The sequence below is a fragment of the Andrographis paniculata genome, unplaced genomic scaffold (assembly GCF_009805555.1).
Source record: "Andrographis paniculata isolate CXL003 unplaced genomic scaffold, ASM980555v1 Contig52END, whole genome shotgun sequence".
Classification (NCBI taxonomy): domain Eukaryota; kingdom Viridiplantae; phylum Streptophyta; class Magnoliopsida; order Lamiales; family Acanthaceae; genus Andrographis; species Andrographis paniculata.
Genome location: NW_026137587.1, coordinates 4,111,305 through 4,131,817, shown reverse-complemented (window position 1 = coordinate 4,131,817; position 20,513 = coordinate 4,111,305). Strand labels below are relative to the sequence as shown.

At 24.9% G+C, this 20,513-nt stretch overlaps 1 protein-coding gene across 1 annotated transcript; it reads left to right on the top strand.

Annotated features, from left to right (window-relative positions):
• The first annotated feature begins 15,447 nt into the window (after window positions 1–15,447).
• Window positions 15,448–19,114, top strand: LOC127253984 (uncharacterized). Its single transcript, XM_051278819.1, has 9 exons — window positions 15,448–15,917; window positions 16,054–16,168; window positions 17,546–17,582; window positions 17,672–17,741; window positions 17,825–17,929; window positions 18,009–18,159; window positions 18,250–18,335; window positions 18,420–18,513; window positions 18,990–19,114. Exons 1-9 carry the CDS (start codon window positions 15,887–15,889, stop codon window positions 19,063–19,065), a joined length of 765 nt encoding a protein of 254 aa, XP_051134776.1. The 5' UTR covers window positions 15,448–15,886; the 3' UTR covers window positions 19,066–19,114.
• The last annotated feature ends 1,399 nt before the right edge of the window (window positions 19,115–20,513 follow it).

The window sequence follows — 20,513 nt, the reverse complement described above, 5'->3', positions numbered from 1 at the left end:
GTATTAGTATAATATAGTAAATAAAAAATAAAATTATAGTGTAATATAAAAATAAAATAGAAATATTTGATTTCATATTTGGAAGGAATTCTTTTTTTATATATATAAATAATAAAAAAACCGGATAAAACTCACACTAAAAATCTTTGATTTTACTTTTTTGCCATTATATTGTTATTGTATTATTATTAGATTAGACCAAAGTCCATCATATTATATATATATATATACTCATTTTATTTTAATATAATTTTTAATTTTTTCCTTAAAAACTAATATGGTATTAGAACAATTTTGCTATTTACGTACTGCTATTGAATATTTGGTTTTAGTGTAGTCTAATATTTGATGTCCCTCTCATATTGCGTTTATTAATGACTTTCGAAAATTATATTAAAAGTATTTTTCTAACAATTTTCATGGTTTACTTAGGGTGTGTTGGTTTGGGCGATTAGATTTTAAATACATTATTCATCCCATTTTTTTCGTAAAAAACATCAAATCAAACATCTATTTTTTATATTATACTAAAAATCAATTTTACATTCAAAACATCACATCAACACCTATTTATATCACATCATACAACTCTTCAAATTTAAAAATTTTATTATTCAAATCTCAATTCAAAATCCAAACCCTCAAACAAACACACCATTAGCTTATTTTTTAAAAAAAAATATTTTTAATTATCCAATATATATTCAATTTTCTTAGATGATTCACACTCAATTTTCATGCTCTATTAAATCTTGCGTACTAATAATATTTATGAGTACAATGATTCGCTCATTTTTTTTATATAATTTCTCTCTAGTCAAGTTATCATGATGTAGTGTTCATGTTCTTATTGTTCCAACAAGGTGGAGGGACAAAATGCAAACATTGTCATATTTCAATATTATTCATGCTCTTTCTCGTATATGTTAAATGTCCTGATCACTTTTGGGAGAAGCAGTCTTGAAACATATTTACACTATTAATATATTACCTTTGTATGTTATCCATAACATTAGTCTCATCGAGTTATTATGCAATCAGTTTATTGATTATAGTATGTTACATTCCTTTGGTTGTGAACGTTTTGTTCTTCTACCTCTCCATGAGCAAAACAAGCTACAACCTATGAGTCATTTATGTTATTTTTGGGGATATGTTGTAGAATATAAAGAGTTTAGATGTTGGAATTATATCTCTAATATGTTACGTATCTCACATCATGTCACATTTTGGGAACACACTTCTTTATTCACCTTATTCAAGTTTAGCATACCGTTTGACTCGTTTTCTTCAATTTTTTCATTCTCTTTCTCTAATCTCTTTCCCGACACCTATCTCTTCTCTATACCAAATTTCATTTATTAGTCTCCCTCCTCATGTCTTTTGAATTCAATCTCTTCTAAATTGATGTCTCCTCCTGAATCTACTTATGATCACTACAGTTCCATTTGTATAAGTAGACCTTCTACTCACCTCATTGACTATCATTGTTATTCTATCATTTTATCCCATTACAAGATTAAGTCATTTCGTGAGGCAAGTGCTAATCTATTATTACAACAATTATGGATAATAAATTTCAATTTTGGGAAAGACTCATACTTGAGATTTGGTGGATCTATATTTTAAAAAGATATTCATTGGGTGCAAATAGATTTTTAAAATAAAACAAATTGAGATGCTTTCATTAAACACAACAAAGCTCGTTTGGTGGTTAAGGGTTACTTACATAATATAAGATCAACGATAAAAAGACCTTTGTTTCAATTGCTTGACTTAATGTTGTTTGTTGTCTCCTTACAATTGTTATTGTTCACTCTATTTCAGTTGGATGTTAAAAACCTTTTTACATGACAATACTATTGATGAAATTTATATGAATTCTCTTGTAGGTGTCTTATATTTTGAGAAGATTTGTCGCTTATGTACAGCTTTGTATATGTTGAAACAGAAGCCCTGCGCCTGATATGCTACCTTTAGCTCTGTAATGTTTAAGTTATATTTCACTATGAATTGTCACAATTTTGGCTTGTTATTTTGGCATTTGTCCTCGAAAATTGTCATTCTATTACTTTATGTGATAATATGATCATCACAGAGGATGATGTTTTTGGTATTTCTGATCTACAAATATGTTTGCATCAACAGTTTGAAATGAAAGAGTTTAAGTCAACTTCACTACTTTATAAGACTTGATGTCTCTAATTCATCAAATGGTTTTTATCAATTTCAAGCTAAGTATGCATCTGATTTTATTTCTTGTGTTGGTCTCATTGATTGGCCTTACTGATTGTCGTACAATCTCTATACTGTTTGCCTATAATGTTCGATTTACTCTTCATGATAATTCTCTTCTTGTCTTTTCTCAACTTTTTGAAAATTTGATTTATTTGACTGTCACTTGTCCTGATATAGTTAATGTAATTCATATTGTGAATGTTGCTTCGAGGACCTCTCATCACTTCGTCATCTTAAATATCCTTCGTTATGCCAATGGTATTTTCCTACATGGTTTACATTTCTCAGTTTGTTTCTTATTAAAACTTAGCGGCTACTTTGATGCGCATTGGGCTTGTGACCCTACTAATTGTCATTCAAATATTGATTTCTACTTCTTTTTAGATGATTCTCTCATTTCTTGAGAGAATACCATATTGAGTCAGAATACTTTGTCCTTGATAACTTTACATTAGAACTATTTTAGCTATATCGGTTACTCATGATATTGGTGTCCCTCAATCATCTTCTACAATTTTTCATTGTGATAGTCAGAGTGCTACGAAGATGACGGATAATAATATCTTTATAAGCGTACCAAACATATTGAGCTTAGTTGTCTCTTTATTTTCCAAGATGCTCGTCATTGAATTGTACATCTCTTTTTGATCTGCATATATTATCATTAAGTCTATTCTTTTCCGCCGCTTCTGGTTACTCATATACAAACTCAGTTAAATTCTACTTTTACATCTTAAGTTTAAGGGAGTGTTAGCTATATTGTTATTTATATTTTTATTGTATTATTTATCTTATTATTAATTTGGACTCAAGTCCAATGTGTGTACATATATATCTCTATATGTATACACTCAATTTAGGTTAATATTTCATCTGTTTCAGCTAAATTGTCTTATTTAATTTATGCAAGGAATTTTAGGTATTGTATAATTCATAAAGAATTAAGAAGTGTATTAGTGAAAATAATTATGATTTAATAAAATAATTATAAATTAAGATTAAGATGATGAAGTAGTTTAATTAAAACAAAAAAAAAATTATATATACATAAAATTTAAAATGTGATTTAAAGTTTTTAATTATATTTTCAAAAAAAATAAATAATAAATTTTGTGGGACGCACGAAAATAAAAATATACTCCCTCCGTCCCAGAAGTAAGTATCTATTTTGCTTTTTGCACGTAGTTTTAGAAATATTAGTATTATATTGGGATATAGTAGGAATAAAGTAGAAATGACTAAAATAACCTTATTAATATGTGTGATATAAAGGTAATGACATTTGTGTAATATATTGTAAGTTGTAAGGGTATTTGTAATGTTAGATATATAGTATAGTTACTAAAAAAGGAAATGGATACTTTATTATGGAACGAACTAAAATGAAAAAATGAATACTTTGTTATGGGACGGAGAGAGCATGACAAATTAAGTGGGAGAGAGAATACACTTTAAAGTTTTCTTTCCAAAAACTAACAATAATCTCTCGTTATTGTTTTCTGTTTTGTCCTAAATTAAAGAGTTAGCAGCCAACATAATGAGATGTGTTTATGGTGTTGTTGAAAAAAAAAAAAAAAAAGCATTCAACATCATTTCCCAAAAATATTATATAAATATACTCCCTCTGTCCTCAATCTATTTATCCATTTGTTTTTTACACGGAGTTTTAGAAATATTAGTATTATATTGGGATAAAGTATAAATAAAGATAAAAAGACTAAATTAACCCTATTAGTATTGTATGATATAAAGGTAATGACATTTGTGTAATATATTGTAAATTAGAAGGGTATTTGTAATGTTAGGTAGATAGTACAATTACTAAAAAAGAAAACGGATACTTTGTTATGGGACGGATTAAAATAGAAAAATGGATAGATTGTTAAGGGACGGAGGGAGTATATGTTTTACTTCCTCCGTCGTTCAAATTTATGCTAATTTTTTTTTTTATTGTCATCGAAAAATATTCTCATTTCCTTTTTAACTAAAAAAATTATTCCATTTTTTTACTGTTTTAACTATAAAAGAAAAAATTAACAATTATTACTCACTTTTATTAAAACTCGTGTCCAGTCAAATGAACATACATTTGAACGACGGATGGAATATTTAGTAAAAATCAACAACTACATATGTATAATAAAACTTAAAAATTAAGACATACCAAACACCATTTCTATAAATCATCGTAATCGTACCTAACAAATAAAACACCTAAAATTAAACGTTAGAGAAAAGTGTTCAAATATATTTCTGTAGTTTTTAATACAATTATTATTTTTTTTAAAAGTATCAAATCAGAATAATATTTAAACTAACTCAAATCAAAACCCTAATGTTAAACACAAACCAAAAAATCTTTTATGGGGTGTGTTGGTTTGTGGGTTTTGTGGTTAGGATTTACTATTTTAAAAAATATTTCTCTAAAAATATAAAATTAATTATTTCTTTTTATTTATTACTCCCTCCGTTCCAAACACTCCGCAATATTTCCTTTTTTGTTTGTTCCAAATTCACTGCAATATTTTCAAATTTAGAAATAATTAATAATATTTTTATACAAATATTAATATACACTTCACTTTATCCCATCACATCACTCAAATTAAAAAAAAAAAAACAAATAATCATTTCTCTCTCCAATCACATCACTTAATATCCAAATTATCTCAAATTACTATACTTAATACTCCACACCTAAATTCTCATGCCAAACACAAATATTGCATAGTGTTTGGGACGGAGGGAGTATAATATATTAAAATTTAATTTTATATTTAAAATATATAATATATATATATACAGGATAATATAAAATAACCAATCATATATATGTATATTATATATATATATATATACCGTAAACTTTCATATAAAAAATGCACATTACTTTTGGGTTTGTTCAATTTTTTCTCTGTGTTTTAGTTTTCCAGATGAAATAATTACTAAATACTAGTATAATATTTTGTATAAAATTTTAATATATTTTTATAGAAAATTATAAAAATGGTATAACTTAAAATTATATATATCAATATAATATAGGTAGTATTTAGCTTGATTCTTGAAAAGTTTTAAAATATTTAAAATTTTAGAACATGGTAAAAATATTTAAAATTTAATATGATACTATATTATAAATAAATAAATAAATATTTAATGTTGTGTTTCCTTAAAATAATATTATTAGTATATTAGATATATCTATTGTTTTTATTCATAAAAAATATATAGTTTTTATTCTTAACAAATATTTGACATGTATTTTTTAATTCATATTCTTCAATATTACATTTATTTATAAATATATCACACAATCATTTGCATATTCAATCTAAACAAAAAAGTTTCTGCATCATTAATTCATGCCTATAATTTCTAAAATATATTTTTTTATGTTAGAATCAATCCATATAATAATTTATTCATTAAAATTTGTATTTAGTTCAAATGAATATATATTTTGTGAATGGAGTAAGTATAGTAGATGAAAATTATCAAAAATATATATTTTTAAGTTTTATAAGAATTGGTTCAGTGGAGTCCATAAACCCTAAACTCGTGACCGTAAAGACATATGATCTTGCCAACTATACAAATTTATTTAGAATACATTCGAAGAATTGCCAACAATATAGATTTATTTAAAACATACTCGAAAAGTAGCAACTGCATGTTCGAAAATTATTAAAAAAAACTTTTTCTTTTAAAACATATTTATTAAGGCATAGATTCTTTTTTCTTATATTTAATCCTTGGAATTAGATTCACTTACAACTATACAAGTTGTATATTTCAAACATCATAATTTATTAAATTTTTGTCCACAATTAGTGGCAAAAGGCTAAACATCACACTCTACACTTAATTAAATAACATTAAGGTATTCGAATCCATACTTGATTAATTTTTTGCAATTAATAATAATAATAATAATAATAATAATAATAATAATAATAATAATAATATTTCCTTCGTCCCGTCATATCTGATATATTTTTCATTTTAGTATATATCCTATAACAATTGATAAGTTTTTATTTTAAATAAATTTATCAATATTTAATATACTAATACATATAAATATAAATAATATGAATATCATTTAATTAAATATGTAAAATTCTAAATGTATAATCGCTCAAAATCTGCTTATTTCTACATCTTCAATTCCACTCAAAACTTTTTTCTTTCTTCCAAAACTTTTTTATTCTTCTCTCCTCAATTCCACTCAAAAGTTAAAACATTTTCCATCTTTAATCAATAAATAAATATTTTTTTATCTATATTTACAACTTCCTATTTTAACAAGAAATATTTATATTAATTATAAATAAATAGAAATAATTTTTTTATTAATCGTATTACATAAATTTTTATTCTTTTCAAAATAATATTTATATTATATATATTTTATTAAAATATAATATTTAAAATGTTTAAATAGTATATATTTTAAATTTTTAATCACATATATTAATTTTTTTATTTTAAAAATATAAAAACCACAATTCACATAAAAATAATACAATAATATCTAAGTAATCTTTAAAAATGAAAAGTTGGATTCCCTTTTCAACATTGATTTTCCTTTTTACTTTTCAACCCATAATCATATTCATACTAAAATTTTTTTATTTAATATCAAGTCAAATGGGAGAATCATTACCCATTTGTCAGTTAAAAAAAAAAAAGTTCTAATTATAAATAAATAAATAAAATTTATCAAGATTGTGTGAATGTGTTTTTTTTTTTTTTTTCCGTGTATTTTTAATTTTTTTTACTATTTAATTATTTTATTTTCTAAAAAATATTAAATCAATTTTTTTATATATATATTATGTTAAAAATTAAATTTACATTTAAAATAACACAATAAAATTTATTTATATCATATCAAATAACTATTTAAATTTAAAATTTTATTATTAAAAAATTTAAATGCAAAATTTAAACTCTTAAATAAACACACAGCATGTTCATAGAACCGAAAAAACTAAATAAATAATTATTCATTAAATTTCATATTCAATATCATGCATAAAATTTATCATATGCTTTCTACGGCTTGTCCGATTTCAAAGAACGGGAGGCAGACAAATTTTGTTTCATTTCTTCGTAAAAATACAAAAGAATTGGATTAAATTTATTGGATAAAAAAAAGTAATTTTAATAATATTAATTAGAATATGTATTGAACATAAAATTTTATGTATATATTTTCACCGTTCACTGGTAAATTTTTTATTTTAATTTTGCATCGTAAATTAATATTTTTTATTTGAACATACTGAAATAACTAATAATTGTTATTATACTCTCTTCGTCAAAATGTCTTATTGAGAGTGGACATGAGGATTAAAGAATAATAGTATTTAATTGAAAGTGAGTATAAAGTAGAAGATAAAAGACTAAAATACTCTTACTTTTTTTTTGAATGATTTTAAAAAGTAGATTAGAGTAATAATTAGGGATAGTTTGAAAATTATAAAGTGGGAACCACGATTACTAAATAAGGAAACAAGACAATTATTTTGAAAAAAATAGAAAAATAAAACAACGTATTGGGACCGAGAGAGTATATTGTATTATGTTATTATGTAATATGATATACTAAGATCAATTGTAATTTGTCTTGTATGTACTATTATCAAATATTGTACTCCCTCCGTTCCAAAAGATTTTTCTTGTTTTTTCATTTTCGTCCGTCTCAAAATAATTGTCTTGTTTCCTTATTTAGTAGCTATGGTCTCCACTTTATAACAAAATTATTCCTACTTTTCCATACTACCCTAATTATTACTTTAACATACTCTTTAAAATCCTTCAAAGAGTAAGGGCATTTTAGTTATTTACATTCTACTTCATACCCACTATTATTTCTTAATCCCCGTGTCAACTCTCAACAAGACACTTTTTTTTTTGGACGGAGGGAGTATTGTATTATATTAATAGAAATTGTAATATTTATATTGTGTTTAACATATGATATGTGATGTATTCAATGATTTTATGTACTTATGTCAACTATTATTTTTTGTTGTCAATTTATATATTAGATTTATATTATTAAATAAACTATACATTTATTATCTTTTTATTTATTATATGTTATTTATGTATATATTATATGTTGTTGCTCCTATGCTGAATAATACCCTTACAAACCACACGTTGATATGATAAGGATTATATACACAATTATTTGTTTTATTCATTCCAAATATTTTTATTTTTATTTTTATTCTTTTTAATAAATAAATATTTTTATTTATATTTAAAACACCTGATTTTTTTCTATATAAAATTAAGTTATATAAATCATAAATAAATCAATAAAAATTTTATTTTATTTGTATCATATAAAATTTTATTTTTTATAAAATGATATTCATTTGTTATATTTAATGAGAATATATATCTAATTTTTTAATCATATACAATAATTTTTATTTTATAAATAAAATAACATCATAATATAACATACTAAATTTTATTATCCAAAAGCATCAATTATTTCCGGAGGTATCAATGTCTTAACATATACTTAAATTTATTTTCACTTTCATTTTTAGCATGTTCACTAAGTTTATTCAATTACTAATTTTGACAAAATTAACAAATCAATATTTAACTATTATTCTTCATTAACACTTATTTACTGCAAATATCATTATTTTTATTATTTTTTTATTTTCTTTAATTTTTAACTAAATTTTTTAAAATAATCTCAATTATCTTTTTATTTTTATCTTTTTTTTTTTAATAAAATATTATTTTTTAAAAAATTTTCAAATGTTATAAATTTAGCGAAGGAGTTAGTATTTTAATTAAATATAACAGATGCATGTACATGTGTAGATTATTATGGATTTTTGTGCATCATTTTGGCTTTGAAAAAACTTCCCCATTATTAATTTTGTGGTTAATTATCTAATCTGATCTAATTGGGATTATTTTTCAGATAAGTCATCATCATGACTTTATTAAATAATCCGAATTGTTCTCTTTTATTTAAGAATAAATAAATAAATGTAGTCAACGAGTCAATGATTATTTCGTCAAATATGGGCCCACATGCTGACGGTTAATGGGCCACAAAATCCATTTTGGCGGCCCAATTATTGCTAAATCTTTCAAGTAAATATTTGAAGATTTATATTTAATTCACTATTGTTTAAAATATATATACTCATTTCTTATATAAAATATTGTGATAAATAACTATTTCATCTTAAAAAGTATTAAAATTGAAAATTGGAACATTAATTTATTTACAGATTATGATAATTTTTTAATTATGCAATTTTTATAATCTATTATTCTCTTGTTCTGTTAAATTTATTTTCACATTTATTTTTAGTTTTTAAATTTATTTTATTATTAATTTTTGACAAAATTAATAAATTAATATTTAACTATTATTCTTTTTTGAAGACTTATTTATAACTATCATTATTAGTTTCCTCTCCTTATTTTCTTTAATTTCTAACTCAAATTTTGAAATATCATCAACTATTTCTTTTTATATTTTTTTTTTAAAAAAAATATATATATATTTTTTTAATTTTTGTATGAATCTAACTATTCTAAATTTACCGACTTAGGGAGTAGAAAAATACTCCCCTACTATTTATCTATTTATTTTACTATTTTGTTATGTACAAAATCAAAATATCTATTTTTTAATAATTTTATTTTCAATTTAAATAAATAAATAAAAACTTCTACCGTTAGACACAATACTTTAAGAATCTCATAAAAGAAAAAAAAAAGAAAAAAACAAATTGGTAAATAAGGATTAAAAAAAGTCTTTTTATCATTATATTGTATTACTTAAATGTAAAATATTAATATTCTAAAATTTATGTGTAAAATATAAATGAATAGATTGATAGATCTAACTGTTGATTGTTTTTTCAACAATAAAAAAGTAAAATCCGAAAATATGAAATTATCTTCGAATTGATATAATTAGTGTTTGAGATTAGGAATCTCTAAACACTGTACGGTACATAAATAAATTGGAAAATAAAAGACTGAAAATTTAAATGATGATCCCCGAATCACTGACTTTGTTGTTATTTGAAGATGACTGAAGATGCATTTCCAGAATAAATCCAAATCCTTAAATATTCATTCAAGAAAACGTTTCAGAACCGTCGCCAGCAACCGCCGTCAACCACCCACAACGAAACGTTTTGAAACGTTGTTTGGGCGGTTACGGCAACCGTCCACAAGGTCCTCATCTGTCGACACGTGTCTTACACCGTCTCGCCAAACGCTTCTACCAATTCCAGAACTCAACTGGTCCGACCGATCATTCCAGAGACTAACTGGTCGCTAGACCAAACGACTTATTGGTCGCCCCATCAAGCGACCAACATCTGATCTTTCCAGACGATACAATGGTCGCCCCAACCAAGCGACTGAACTACTGTTCACTTAATTAACAGACCTTCGCTTGGTCCAAACTCCGTATTGGCCAACTCAACCGATGGCGGACCAACCAACTGCGAACCAACCGACTACAAACCATCCCATCCGACTGCAGACCTTCCGACCTGCCTATCCGACCTACCTATCTGACCGATGACCAACCGACCTGCTTATTCGACTGCGGACCAACTGACCGTGGACCAACCGACTTGAGTGCATATTTTTTCTTTTTCCGCCGGACTTCGTGTCCTAACTTCCTTTAAGATTCTGCTATCATTATTATTATTATTATTATTATTATTATTATTATTATTATTATTATTATTTGTGGGTAACACTAACAAAATATTACATCAATAATTCTTGAAACACAAACCAAATTATATGTATTACTTTGCCTTTGGCTTAGGTTTGTGATTTGTATTTTTGAGTAAAATTAATTATTTGATATGTATATTTTTTATGAATAAAAATGATATATTTTTATAAAAAATATCGGTATTTTTATAATTAAAAAATAAAAAATTATTGGGTCACTTTATTAGAATTAAATTGTCTTTCGGTAATATTAACAAAGGTATTTTTTCACCCTTTTTTCTAATAATATTTGCAACTTTTTAAAGTAAATTACATTGTAAGCGGAATATGCAAAACTTAGGCTCTATCTATGTATATACTTTTAGAGTTTTAAAAATTTTAAAATAATAAAATTTTACCATTTGATTTAATATCTTGTAACATAAAATTTATAAATATTTGATTTAAGTAATATTTATACTGAAATGATATACTATTAATAAATAATGTCAAAATTTTAAAAATATGTGAACAAAAAGGACAATATAAACTATTCTACTATTATTTATATTATAATTAATCAGTACAATGCTTATAATTTCACATTAATATAATATTATCTATTTTTTTGTATGGATTTATTTTGTAACTCCTCGGAATAATATGTAAAGTAAATGCTAATTTATAATCATTAATTTTTTTCTTTATTTTTTAACGTTTGACTTAAGTTTATTTTTCCAAAAGAAATAAATTTTTTTAAAGAGATTTATTTGTTTGTTTAGAATTTTAGTTTGAGATTTTTATCTTTTTTTTTTGTATAAATTATAAAAATTGTGTTGGTAATCCTATCCTATATCCTATATATAACTATGCAATCTCCTTTTTTGGATTTTAAATTTTTTCAAAAGATATATATATATATAATTTTCAGTTACAGTTTTTCTTTTTTTAAATAATAGGGTAGTGGGTAGTTTTTTAATTTAGTTTTTTTTTTTTTTTAATTCAGTTTGTGTATCATACTTTGCAAAATACGGTAATTCGAAGGCGTATTCTCTCAACAATTTAGCAAAATCAAAATATCGGCGATTAGTCTTCCGTGTTGGATTTCGGAAAAGTGTGCTGAAAGTTCGACAAAAGCTCGGCAATGATTTGGTGACTTTCTCTTGTACCCATACTACATTTATTTTCAAATGCGTTTTTTCTAAGAAAATTGCTTTTATTTTTAGATTTGGTTAATCAATTCTGGATAAATTTTATTTTTAATATATTTTGCAGATATTTTCTATTTTATTTGCTTTGCAGATAAATTACGATTTTGAAAAAGAAGGTAACACACAATATTCATTTATTTTTGATATATTTTACCGATATTTTTTATTCTATTTATTTGCAAATAAATCACATCTTCTAGGTAAACTATAAATATAATATTCATCTGTTATGTACAAATATTGGATAATATAATATTGTTCTATGTGTTTTTTAAATTTTTATTTTTATTTTTGGTATATTTTGATTTTTACTGATTTAAAAAAGTTATAATTAATATTTATTTATTTATTTTATTTTTAGTATTAATTATGACTAATTATTTTAATTTTTAAAATTGATAAACAACAATTTATATAAAAATACAAGTATTTAACCACATTAAATAATATTAATTACTTTCTATCTATTATTTTAAAAAAAATACTTTTTTTTCTAAATTTAATATAAAATATTTTTTTTATTTTAAAATAAGAATATAAATAATATTTATTTGATAAAAAATGTTTTATTTTAACTTTATTTTAATTATACCTTATATACTTTTATCATTCAAATATTTTATTTGATATTAATTAATTATATATTATTTTAAATTAAATTTATATATTTATTAATTGAATATAAATTATAGTGATAGATTCAATTGAAATTAAATTTTTATTTTTATGTTTTTATTTTAGTTTTTTATTTCAATAATTTGACATTATTCTATTTTATGTTATGTAGTTTATTATTTGTGAAATATATATAGAAAATAGAAATATAACATTCATAATAAATATAATTATTTGATATATTTTTGCAATTTTTACTATTTTGAATCAGTATTACATGATTTTCTATTAATAATTTTATATATTTTAAATTGATAATTTACTTATTTAAATATCTTCAATATAAAATTGAAACAAATAATTATTTAATATTTTGGTAAACTAAAATTAAATGTAAGAAATAAATTTTATTTTTATTACATATATTTATACATACTTTGTATATATTATAATATGTTATTTTTTAAAGAAGAAAAATATATATATTAAAAAAAATGATAAGTAATTCTTTTTTTTTTTTTTTTATAACTTATTTGCATATTTTACTTGAGCGATTATGCAATCTTATAATTTTGCATTAGTATTTCAATTATCTAATACTTCCTATAGCTATTTTGTCTCTTTTAACTTAGACACAATAATTTTATTTGGAATGTATTATGCAAAAAGTACGTAAATAATAATTTTATCAATTTATATTTACATTGAAATTAAAAATAAAAATTTATTCATTTTTTTAAGAATAAATATAATTAATTATTTTAATTTTTCTCAAATAAAAACTAACATTTAAACATACATGTATAATGTAACATTATTTTATATATTTCAAACTAAGCAAAGTGATAATAGACGTCGAAAACATCGAATTCAAGATATCTCATTTTACAAAAATATTCTTTTTTTTTTATATATATATATTTTTTCAAAAATAAAAATATCAAAAATATTTTATATACTTTTACTAATAAACAAAATATCATAATTTTTTAATTTACTAAAGAAAAACAATGAGATAATTTGAATCGGTCAGAAGGAGTACTACTTTTTTGTTATTTCCTGTAAAATACTTTCGAAACAATAAAGTGGAATTGAAAAAGTATAAAATGTGGATGCATGAGCTTTTTTTTCCTAATATTGTGAAATGTGTTATGTTGTATAAATTTTAAAGTTAAACAAATTTATGTAGCTTGATATAAATCACTATTTAATGAATTATTTTAAATAAAAATTAAAAAAATATACTTTTTTTTTCGTTTCATTATGAACGTGGTATTTTGGGTTTAGTAGATTAAAAAATAATACTCCTTACGTTCCGGTGTAAGGATGTCGTTTATTTTTTGCACGTAGATTTTTAAATATTAGTATTATAATGGGTTGTAGTAAAAATGACAAAAATGCCCCTATTAGTATTGTGTAATATAAAAGTAATGACATCGGTAGTACAATAACTAAATTAGAAAATAATAACATTATTTTAGGACGAACGAAAATGAAAAATGATAACTTTTCAATAGGACGAAAAAAATAATATTTTTATTAGTTAGTGAAAATATGTAATAAATTTTGACATCTAACTTTTAAGTATAAAGTAATGATATATTTAAAAGTTACTTTAGACATAAAATGATACAAATGATATTTTGAGTTTAATCGAAAAAGTATAATATAATATTAAATAAAAAAATTGTATATAATATAACATATATTAAATAAACAGATAAATAACGTGTACTGGTAATAAAAGCATTGGAATAGTTTACACATTACTACGGTAATTTAAGTGATTGAACACTCTTTGACACGTGAATTTACCTATAATGAAAACTGATATAATTAATTTTTAGAAAGTTTAAATATTTATATCCAGTCTCATGTAAATATTTATATTTTTCATTTTTTTTCGTTTCACGTAATTTATTTTTTTAAATTATAATTATACATTGTATTTTAAATTTCATAATTTATAATTTTTAAAAATTTTAATTAAATTATTTAATTATTTTTATTATATCATATTTCTTCCTTTCTACAGAATTTATTTTTATTTTTTATTTTCATCTCTCTACATAATTTGTCATTTACTTTTTAGAAAATTGATTATACATTTTAATCATATTTTAAAATTTAAATTTAAATTTTTTTTAATTTTAATTAAACTATTTAGTTATCTTAATTTTAATTTAATTATTTTTAATATATAATAATTATTTTTACTAATAAATTTACTAATTACTTACTAATTATACTTTACTTAAATTTTTTTTATTTACAGTAATAGACGGATATTATCTAAGATGGAGTGAGGGAGTATTATTTATTAATATATTTTTAAATTAATTACTAATTATGTTTTTTTTTGTAAATTTTGTTATCGCAATAAATGAACAAATTTTCTGGAAAGAAAGAGAGTATATAGTTAAAATTGTGTAAATACTAACAAACTAAGCATTGTCGTTAGCACATAGTCGAGAGGAGGGAGAGGATTGCAGAATTGCAGTTGCAGCAGCAGAAAAATGGTGAGGTGTGGCGTGGGAGCACAATCATGACAAATTGGACAGCAGAGTAGTGCGAGAGAGAGAGAGAGAGAGGGCTTCACAGCAAAGCCATGTCCCCATCCAGATTCCTCAGGTCGCATTAACAAATCATTCACATTCACACTAGAATTTGCAGCAGTTTCATATTAGGGTTTCGAATTTCCCCAAATTATTGTTACTACTGTCATTATTCTTCCCCATTCCTTCCCCTCTGCTCCTACATGTCCAAACCCCAATCCCCACCCTTTCCCCCTTTCTAATTTCTTTGTTTTTATATTATTATCAATATAGAGATAATTATTCTCTCAGGATTGCTTTCTTTTTGTCCTTTCTTTGTCTTTCCCAATTCCCACACCCTTTTTCAAGAGTTTCTTCGCAAAGTGCAGCTGGTTCACACACACACACACATACGTGTATATATTCTGTTCTCCACCCCCACCCTTTAGGTGTATAAATGGGGTAGGGCACTCACTTTCCATTACACTTAATAGGCTTTTTTTAAGCATACAAAAATAAAAATAAAACATCACTTGTTAACTTTGCCAGAAAATGAGCTTCTCAAATTCATCAATGAGTTCGGGTAATTAGTTCGTTCAAGGATTGATTTCTTGCCAGTTTTTGGTTTTGATGAATGCAGTAGATTTTATTTATGTTGCTCTGTTTTTCCTCTGTTTCTGACAACATCTGTATTTGTTTTTTTTGCAATTATGTTGTAGGAAGTAGAACAGGTCGAAGATCGTATGAATTTGGGAGGACCTATGTTGTCAAGCCTAAAGGCAAACACCAAGCCACTGTTGTCTGGTTGCACGGCCTCGGCGACAATGGCTCCAGGTATCGACCTATCTCCTGCCTTCATGTATACAATTTTGATTCGAAAGAACATCCTTTGCACCTCAAATATATATATATATATATATAGATGTGGGTGTTGTTAATTAGTTTATTCAGCATTGTGGTGAGAGTACACAGATGATTGATAACAGAACATATGATTTTCATTAACAATTGAAATCACGACAGTTTATATTTCATTTTTGGTCGAAATTAATAGTAGTACATGTTATATGAACTATTGTGATATGCCATTAGTTTATACCCTATGCTAATTATCTATAGTTCATGTGTTGTTAAATAATACATGAATAAAGTAATTTAGCACTATAATATGGTATATATATAACATAGGTAAAATGTCCCATCTTCGGCAACCATTTATCCCGGCTTTACTGAAAAAAGAATATGGTTTAAATGTTGAATATTGATACATGTAAAACATACTTAGATAAAAATGTCCCATCTCCGGCGATCATGTACACTGCTTTATTTGAAAAAGAATATCATCTAAACTTGAATATTGGTATATATATATACATATAAATATAATACTTAGATAAAATTGTCCTATCTCTGGCGATCATGTACACCGTATAAAATATAAATGATGAATATTCGTGTATATATATATATATATATATATAACATACTTAGATAAAAATGTCCCAATCTACTACTTTGTTAGAAAAAGAACATCATTTAAACACGCGAAATATTGGTATATAGGTATACTTAGATAAAACGTGATTTATACTACTTATATCATAATTCAGTAGTTTCTTGATGAATAAAAAAGATTGGGAATTAGTTAAAAGAATTTGCTTCTTGTGTTGCTCGGTCGATTTACAGGTTTGAGGCTATATATATATATATTCATATTTGTCATCTCGATGAAGAGTGTATTGATTTAATTAAATTAGTGTGAGCATATCGTTTTTCTTTTCTATCTTGTCACGTACGATGAAAATGCGTTCATACATACTTTATGACAAAGAGGCGGGCTTTATATCGCTAAAGGGTGGTAAAAAAGTTGAAGAGGTTCATCGAGGAAACCTTGTTTACATACTTAGGAACATGGTAGGATATTCATACAGTAAACTTTAGACGATGTTAGAAAAGAAATCAAACTTTTTAAATTTGGTTATGTAGGCGGGGCGACAATAACAGTTGCTATAAATCACAGTGCTTATCGCTACTTTATATCGTGTCCCATTATTTTTCTTTGTTGTCTTTAAATTTTACGGGCCCGCACGTTCATTACAAAATCAAGAAAGAAGATGAGGGAACTTTTCCCCTTTTTCTCAAAGAAAGTTGTTTCCTTTTTATCTTGTAAGAATTCTTGGGTTATTTTCGTCGCCCGTTTTGTGTTTGCAGTTGGTCGCAACTTTTGGAAAGTTTGGCACTCCCGAATGTAAGATGTGTTCACTATTTATATAACATGGTAATAATTTTTCGACGATAGTTATTCGTGTAAGATTTTGACACTATGTATTGATGTAGATAAAATGGATATGCCCGACTGCCCCTACACGGCCCGTGGCTATACTCGGGGGATTCCCTTGCACTGCTTGTAAGTGATGTGAAGACGATCGTTTCAGGACCAAAATCGATTTGTGTGGTTTGTGGTAATGAATGTGTTTTCTCTTACAACAGGGTTCGATGTGGGAGAGCTGTCTGAAGATTGTCCCGATGATTTTGAAGGTTTGGATGCCTCGGCTGCGCACATCGCTAATCTGCTGTCCACGGAGCCTGCGGACAGTACGAACTGTTTCATATGATATGCGATTTGGGACATTAGTAAGGTTGTCCTGAAGAATGTTTCGTCTGTATGTTGTAGTTAAACTCGGAATCGGGGGCTTCAGTATGGGGGCCGCAACCGCTCTTTATTCTGCGATATGCTTCGTTCATGGCTACTACGGGAACGGCTATCCGTATCCCGTTAACCTCAGGGCCATCGTAGGCCTAAGCGGTTGGCTTCCCGGGGCCAGGTTCGCACCGATTCTTTTTAATACAAACACATTATTTGTCGTATCATAGTACGGAATGTAAGAGAAAACTCGACTCTTTTGTCATTTCAGGACAGTGTGCAACAAGATCGGAGGAGGATCGTATGAGGCTGCAAGCCGGGCAGCATCTCTCCCGATATTACTGTCGCATGGGAAGTGTACGTTGAATCATCGTTAATACATCTTGCTCCGCGATTCCCATGTCGATATTGTATGTGATGAGATTGTCCGAATCTTACCAGGCGACGAAGTGGTTCCCCATGAACACGGCGAGAGGTCTTACCACGCCCTGAGCCTGGCCGGCTTCCGGAACTTATCCTTCGAGAGCTACGACGGGTAAGTATTGTCGAAACTTATACGCTTTTTTTTTTTCCCTCGAAAACTTGAGTTTAAGGCTCTGTCTATACTTTTGGAAGTTTCGATGCTACCTCCGTCCAATTCTAAAGGTCCGATTTATTTTTTGCCGTGTTGATTTTTTAATATTAATTATTATATGAAAATATAATACAAATTAAGGAAAAATAACAAAAATATTTCTATTATTGTCTTATAATATTATTAATGACATTTGTAAAAAAAAATTATACAAATATAAGAATATGTTATATATAACTATGCAAAAGTTAAATGAAACTCTTAGAGCCGGACTGAGGTAGTATTATTTATTTATTATATAATATTTATAAAATATGGCATCAAATAATTATTAATATACGGTAATGATCAAATATCCAAATATTTACTATTTTTAATTTTAATTGGAATAAAAAGGCAATAATATTGATGAAAATTGGGTATTGTGATTTGGATAGGATGGGACATTACACTGTGCCGAAGGAGATGGATCACGTTTGCAATTGGCTAAACAGCAGACTTTGTGGGCTGTAGAATTAAATTAAATTAAATTAAATTAAATTAATTACATATATCATACTTACTACATATTGTGGTTTTGAGTTTTTGTAACAAATTTGTTCTGTAAGATTACTACTCTTTTATCTCACCCTGTCTTTTGCTCTTTGATTTGTGATATATATTGGGTGTGGTGTTCTTTTATTAGAATTTGATTAAAAATACATATTATCGTTTTTTTTTTTATGAAGAAAATATATTATTTTATTTATAAATGATTATTTTTAAACTATGTTCAAATTTCAAACTCACATTAAAAAATAAAATTAAACCCTAAAAGGATAGAATGGTTGTGTATAAAAAAAAATGTATACAATTGTATACATACATAATGAGGATCAATGCATGTATTACTGATATATATTTGATGGTATTTAAACAAACTGTGATAGCAAAAAGATTACAAAAGTAAAACATGACATTTTAAATATATTTTATCAGCGATATAAATAAAAAATAATAATAATAATTTAGTATACATAAATTTTTTATTTATACTTTTTTTGTGACTTTTCCAATTATGCATTTTTCGAATTTATTTTTAATATTTTACTATTGAGAAACAGATATTTTTATAAAGTGTTTGAAATAAACAATTTTTTGCTTTACACGAATTTTAGTTGGTCAAAACCAATATTTTCTATTAATATTTTGTATTCCGTTTTAAGTGTTATCGTTATTTTTAAAATTTTTTATCATTATTGTATTGAACTAAGTGATTTATTGTACGATATTTTCAAATTTGAACACCACACATCATTCACTTTAAAAATAAGTGTGAGCTTGATTCTTATATTATACTATCTGCGTTTGACTTTAAGGCTTTAAGAGTTCCATTTACTTTTTGCGTGTTGATGTTTTAATATTAATTATTATATCAAAACTTAGTACAAATTAAAAAAAAAATTGTAAAAATACTTCAATTAATGTCTTATAATACTAATAAAAGAATATTTATACTATGTCGGGCCTAGTTTGCAGGGTATTAGGTCCGACCGGGGGTTTAGTGCACTTTCGGGTAAACTACTGTGGGTTTCTACGTCATAAAAAAAATAAAAAATAAAAGAACATTTGGACAAAAAAAATATAAATATAAAAATATTTTTAATATTAAATATAATAACGAAAAAGATAAATATGACCCTTATTGGTAGCCGGAGACCAAGGGAGTACCGTTGTATCGTTGCATTGTTGAATTGCATTGAGTTTAAAGATGGTTATTGTTATTTTTGACACATGTGATATTTTTCTAATTAATTTTATTGTTTTTACTTATATTTTTTTTTAGGATAAAGAATTCAAAATAGAATTAGAGTTTAATTTATGAAATTGAAAAGAATGGTGTGAAAAGTAAATAAAATATATAAAGGTATTATAATATTTTTAAATTGATAAGGAGAGAAAACTAAAAAAAAGTATAAAAA

What these genes read in the sequence shown, in the direction of transcription:
- LOC127253984 (XM_051278819.1), top strand. Translation starts at nt 15,887, where the DNA reads ATGAGCTTCTCAAATTCATCAATGAGTTCGG. An exon ending in CTCGGCGACAATGGCTCCAG is followed by an intron (nt 16,169 to 17,545) that starts GTATCGACCTAT and finishes TTGTGTTTGCAG; the next exon opens with TTGGTCGCAACTTTTGGAAA. An exon ending in GTCCACGGAGCCTGCGGACA is followed by an intron (nt 17,930 to 18,008) that starts GTACGAACTGTT and finishes TGTATGTTGTAG; the next exon opens with TTAAACTCGGAATCGGGGGC.